Raw genomic sequence first — 6670 nt, forward strand, 5'->3', positions numbered from 1 at the left:
TGATGTTTTTCATTGGAAATTACATTTCCATTTAATGTTATAGTAGCCTACATACCTATCTGCTCAACTAATACTAATAATTGAATAGATTTATATAATGCTTTCAAGGCACCCAAAGCGCTTGATATCAGCACCGATGTGTAGCACCCACCTGGGTGATAGAACGCTCAGCACACATCAGCTGTCACAGTGGAGAGCAGGGGGACAATTAGATGATTGAGGGATGATTAGGTGGCCATGATGGAAGGAAGGCCTGAGTGGGAATCTAGTAACAACGGGCTCTTTATTGAACACAGAGAGTCAGGACATCGGTTTAACGTCTCATCTGAAGGACGGTGCTCACTCACAGGACAGAGTCCCTGTCTCTGCCCAGGGGAATTGGGGAGATTATTCATAAGACCAGAGGGAAGAGCAGAGCACCCCCTACTGGTCCTCCAACACCACTCCTAGCACCACATGGTCACCCATCCAATGACAACAAATTGTTTGGATGCTGCTGCAGTGAGATAAGGTCATGTTTGTTTTGATGGGTTTTTCCATTTCCCCCCACCCCAGCCATGCCACAAGAGCTGACTCACGTTTGGGTCTCCTCTCCAACGTCATGTTGATGTTGTTAGCGGAGCTGCCCAGACTGTTGTAGGCTTCCACGGTCACGGTGTGGACTTCCTGGCTCCACTCAAAGCTGTAGGAGGTTGCCAGCTCTATCCGCTCCCTGGTCACAGTGCCACCAGTGGCCTGGTGCTGAACTAGAAATCCATCCACACAGTAGGAACGTCCCACTACTGCGAGACGCTTTGGGGGAAAGATTAAAAATATTTTCATTCACATTATTGACTGAAACTAATGATAGATTTGTGTATTTCACATTTCATTGTGTGTACCTCAAACAGCAGAGTGACATTGGTCTGGTTTCTATACGGACCGTCCTGAAGAACTCTCCAAAAGTCAGGACCACGCTCAGGAACTGAGGGGGAAATGTGCAATCACATGACACACCAGCTTGTACCTCTGTGTTAACTGACCTTAGAGACGATGGTGGAGGTGATGGGATGAGAACGTATGTATACATGTGTGTACCATTTCCCATTAGAGCAAAAGCCAGGAGGAGAACAGATATGATAGCATCGCCTGTGTTTTCACATAGATATATATGACATAGACAGATATGATAGCATCTCCTCAGTGTTTTCACATAGATATATATGACACAGACAGATATGATAGCGTCTCCTCAGTGTTTTCACATAGAATCAAGAACGTTTTACTTTGAAAAAGCAAACGGGTTGTACTGGACTGAAACGAGCGGTTGTCTACCTCTGCTGTTTTGGGGTGTGGAGTAGACAGAGTCACTCCAGTCACTCCAGTAGCCAGTGCCGTCAGTGTTCATGCACTGGACTTGCACCACGTACACACGGCACATGTCCGGCACCGCGACCTCTGCCCAGGAAACCCGTGTTGGACTCTGGACCTGCAAGCATGAACATTTTTCTTAGAATCTCGTTTGGGGCCAAAAGGAGATTGTGTGCTTCCAATGTCCTAGAAAAAGATTTAATCAGAGGACAGGAATGCAATTTCATATAGCAGCTCATGTCAGACTGCTCCGTACATTTAGATGGGAGAATCTTTTTTTTTTTTTTTTTTCAATTATGATTTGTATTGTTTAGATGGGAGAATCTTTGAAATATAGCAGCTGAGACCTGCTAGCTTATTTGTTTGTTCCCTTTTTTTTAAATGCCAATATCAGTGGCAGAGGAAAACATCAATATTATGGAGGTCATCATGTTTGCTTTTGGAGCAGGGTCAGCTAAATGACATCCATAGTTCCACTTGGCCTTCCAATCAAAGCTCTGGTTGTGAGCAGATGAGCTGACTGTACCTTCCAGTCAGGCTGGGCTCTCACGGTGGAGGGCGAGTGGTAACGGAACTGACACTGGACCCCTTCAATGGGCAGATCGGGAGGCTGCCACGTCACCAGCAGGGCCCCGTTGCTCTGGCTCACCGCCTTCACATGAGTCGGTGGGTGGGGCTTCACTAAAGGGAAAACAGCATTAGAGAAAACCAAAGAGTTAAGCCCAAAACGCATAGGGAGCGTCAGACGCTGGCGCTTTGAAGTCCACCCATTGTTTTAAATGGCCGAACCCGCACCAAGAGCGTTTCGATTTTGGAGCGTCAAATGAGGTTCCAGCAGCGACCAAAGCGCTCTGAGCTCCCCCCTCCCCTCCCTCTCTGCCCACTTTCATCCCCGTCTGTCTCGATATGCTCCTCAAACAAATGTCACGGCAGTTTAAATACAGCAAGCATTAATACGCTACACTATAGCAAGACTGTCTGATCAAAGTGAGAATAATGTTCTAAACGCATCGGCTAGCAAAATATAGCCTATCCCTGGATGTCATGATGAGATTAGATTAGTGAAAGTTTGGACAGAATGATTGCATCATTTTCTCCCGCAGCGCGGCAGACAGGTAGGATGATCCAACAGCCTCTGAATGACAGGGGCTCAAAACTACGGTATAACAACTTTTTTTTTTTCATCGGTCATTGTGCCTGCCTACATATAAATGAGTGGCCTTTCCCCCAAAATACTGGTCATTCTGTGGTGTAGCCTACATTTCAGATCTGATGCTTGCACCCTGCCCTGTAAATCCCATTGTTGGATGGATCTAAATGTAGGCGAGAGACAAAAGACAGAGATCCCAACTTCCCACATTTCAGCAAGCTCTCTGTCCCCCCAGACTGATATCAGCACGGCAAATTCAAATCTCTGTCACTTCCTCTCTCTGTTTCATACAGTCATTCCTCCAGGCTCACCGTGATGCGTGGGCGAGAGGTAGATGGGTCTGGAGGAGCTGACCGGGCCCAGGTGGGCCGGCGTCTCCAGCCACAGCTTGTAGCAGTTCATTCTCAGCGGCTGGATGGTGCAGGTCCAGACCCTCTCCACCGACCACTGGCACGTCGCCTTCCCCATCTGCCCCACCTCCTCCCCCGCTCTCTCCCGCGCCTCCATCACATCGCACGGCAGGTCGGCCCACCTGTGATAAGGAGAAAATGTGAAATGTCTAATTGATATGGTTGAAATGCCAAATTTTCCATCTCTATTCATGAGGTGGAGATTTGAAGAGGGAGGGGGGGGGGGGGGTGGGGGGTGAGTGGGAGAGAAGGAGAGTGAGTGAAAGAATATCAAGGGGGCGGGGTGTTGCACAGGAAACCTCAACCGTACACGCCTACATGTCACTAAGGGGACGGGGTGTTGCACAGGAAGTGTCAGTGGTACACACCTACATGTCACTAAGGGGGCGGGGTGTTGCACAGGAAGTGTCAGTGGTACACGCCTACATGTCACTAAGGGGGCGGGGTGTTGCACAGGAAGTGTCAGTGGTACACGCCTACATGTCACTAAAGGGGCGGGGTGTTGCACAGGAAGCCTCAGCGGGGTGTTGCACAGGAAGCCTCAGTGGTACACGCCTACATGTCACTAAGGGGGTGGGGTGTTCAAGATTTCAAGATTCAAGATTTCAAGATTTTTATTGTCACTCCATGGTACAAGTATCACGTGTGAAATTCTTGTGCTGTGGACTCCATTTACAACATAGTACAAATATAACAGGGCTTATGAGTGCAAAAACAACAAGAGACACAACAAGCAATAAGGCAGTATAGTGATAAGACAAGTCAGAGACAGTGGCATATTCACTGCACATACTGTAGGTGCACATGTCGTGTGCATACTTTAGACGTGCTTAAACATTTTAAATTCTGCGTATTTGACATACAGGTGCAAATAACATATTCCTTATTAAACATACAGTTAAACTCGGCATTTTAAATTCGGCGTATTTGACATACAGGTGCAAATAGCATATTCCTTATTAAACATACAATTAAACGTTAGACATACGTAATGGTAGCAGCTACAGTACGGTACGGTGTTGCACAGGAAGTGTCAGCGGTACACGCCTACATGTCACTGAGTAAAAATGAGCTATCAAACATGTCTAAGCATGATCTCATTCCTTCTCTGCTTACTTTGGAGCTTCATCAGTCATCAGTGTGTTATTTAATTCAATATTTTCAAGCGTGGGTTGTATGGTTTCTATTGTATGGAGCAGAAAGACGTACAGTATATCATCCTGGCAAAGAGAGAGACAGGGAAAGAATGATAATGAGGCCTGGAAAAGTAAAAGTAATGCCCCTCAAAGATGATTTAAGAGACCGGCAAAAGAGTTTTCTAAAAATAAGTTCCAAGTTCCACTGCCATATTCTGTCCTTTGTGAAATCCTTATAGAAAAAATATCACAAACATACAGTCATTCACTTACTGAGTCACTATATATCATTTAGTTCAATCTTCAATTGAACTTAGGTTAGACATTTTCTGGCATTACTTCAATGCTGCTGCATTATATGACAGTTTCCTGGGTGTGTCCAATGAATGTCCACTGGTATATACTCTCGTAAAAACTCTCGTAACGGGACAAGCCCCGTCTTTTTATTGTCACACGAACACCACAACACATGCATGTGGCCACAACCCACTCATGCTGACGGTGGCCGGTGAAAAGTGTCCTCTGCATTTAACCCATCCAGGCATGTCCTTTCCTCCGGGGGGCAGGCCAGGAGCAGTGGTCGCTTTCTCGTACAGCGCCCGGGGACCAACTTCGGATGTTGTCGTCACTGGTCGGATGACGATGACGATCTGATCTTCTGCATGTTTTTAGTGGGGGGGTTATATACGGAGGAACCCCCTGGGGGAGCACGGGGAGAACATGCAAACTCCACACAGAGAGAAAGGCCCTTACGACGAGATACCCCACCTGGGCAGTGGGCACTGAAGATATGGGGGGGAACACAACCACAGCGCCCACAGTGTCCCAGGCGAGAATCGAACTCAGGACCTTCTGACTGTGAGGCGACAGCTCTACCACCGTGCCCGCCCGTGTTCAGTTGATTCAATGTGTTGAGAGTGAAATGAAATAAGCCGTACCAAACAGGCAATCTAAGTAAAAATGTTTCTGTAAGATGGGATTTACCTGGATAAGAAATTGGGCGTAGTCCATTGCTTGTTTCTCCAGCTACAGGTCATAGCGTCCATGTCACCATTGGTCTTGCAGCTTATATCAATGGCAGCTCCTGAAAACACACAGAGGGACGTTCAGGAAAACACAACCACCAGACGGGGGTTCCTGTGTTTTCTTGTGCTGTGCTTATTTTTGGTTCACAATGTGCCTGTTGCTGTGCCACTATCTCCTCTCTTTCCTGTGTTTCTCCACTTGGAATGTGCTCAAAATGGATGCAAATACAAAAAAAAAGGGAGGTAGACTCCAGGCTGCTTCCTGCAAGAGAATCAGAACTCCAGCCCTGATGTTTGCCAACCATTTGAATAGAACATGACATGACTCCCACATGCTACATCCTGCCAGTGAAACTCCTCGCTATCAGGTGAAAAGAAGCGGCTGGCGACTGCACATGTATTGGAGGAAGCATGTGCTAGATTAAAAACAAAACAAAAAAATAGCATCGCATATCATCGCCTAATACTTAGATATATATCAGAGAGAGAGAGCTCACCTTCCACATAGATCTGGCTGTAGGGGATGTTCCACTCCTGCGTGCACTGCAGAAAATCATACATCCTCTCCTCTGATGCACGCACCGTCACCTGGCTCACCTGGTGAGTTTCAAAGAACCTGGTCAGATCCACATGTGTGGTGTACTGCAACTGTGCGCTCATGTGCCGTGCTGTTCCTAAGAAGTCTAAGGGGAGGAACACACGGAGAGAAACTGAGAAAAGACCTGGAAGAAGGACTTACCCATTGGTTGACGGGCCTGTACTGGCTGTGGTGCAGCTGCTGGTTAAAGTTGCGCCTCCAGACGGCGGTGCTGGCGTCGCTGGCGTTGATGCTGCGGTCGTTGAACACACAATACACCGTCACCTCCTCCCCAGGGTGCACCACCACCGTCTCAGGGATGTAGCTCACCGCTGGAAACAAATGCACAACCCGGTCATGATGACGTGTAGCTGCAACGTCGTTTTTTTGGGGGATATCTCTTATAGCAGTTGGCAGTACAGTATCTCGTTCTTTCTAGGGATGCACGATATATCGGCAATCATATCGGTATCGGCCGATGTTGGTCATTTCTTAACATATCGGTCATATCGGTATCAGTCAGATGTTGCAATGTTAATATCGGTTATCATTATCAGCCAAATTCTTCACATTGATATGAAATAATGCAATAAATCTATGATTTATGGGCTTTTCCAAAGGCTTTGCAAATAAAGAAATGCATAACTTTTTCAAATTCAGTGTTAACATGTGTTTTTCAGTATGTACAAAATGTGATGATCATAAAAATGTGCTTTTATACAGATCATATCGACATCGGTAAATATCGGTTATCGGCCATAACAGCAATGTTAATATCGGTTATCGGCATCGGCCAAAATTTTCATATCGGTGCATCCCTAGTTCTTTCATACTTTAACTTATATAATCTACAGTTTCTTTATTATTATTTATTTACATAAGTTCTTTCCATGTCACCTACAGATAAAACAAAGCAGGGGAGGAATGAAGAAACCACCAGATGACAATGGTAACAAAAGGAGAATGAAACAAACATCCTAGATCCAACTGCACCTGAGTCACTCCCGTTCATCCACAGTGTC

At 46.3% G+C, this 6670-nt stretch overlaps 1 protein-coding gene across 1 annotated transcript in view; it reads right to left on the minus strand.

The window, feature by feature from the left end:
• Positions 1–6670, minus strand: part of lepr (leptin receptor) — a 41101-nt gene that overhangs the window by 6458 nt on the left and 27973 nt on the right. Inside the window, exons 9-16 of the mRNA XM_083648111.1 lie at positions 5811–5980; positions 5569–5668; positions 5031–5130; positions 2812–3032; positions 1877–2031; positions 1315–1468; positions 882–964; positions 579–792 (exon numbers count right to left, since the gene is read on the minus strand). Coding sequence (XP_083504237.1) covers positions 579–792; positions 882–964; positions 1315–1468; positions 1877–2031; positions 2812–3032; positions 5031–5130; positions 5569–5668; positions 5811–5980 — 1197 coding nt within the window. The remainder of the gene's footprint in view (positions 1–578; positions 793–881; positions 965–1314; positions 1469–1876; positions 2032–2811; positions 3033–5030; positions 5131–5568; positions 5669–5810; positions 5981–6670) is intronic.

This window comes from Poromitra crassiceps, assembly GCF_964638095.1.
Source record: "Poromitra crassiceps genome assembly, chromosome: 12".
NCBI lineage: Eukaryota > Metazoa > Chordata > Actinopteri > Beryciformes > Melamphaidae > Poromitra > Poromitra crassiceps.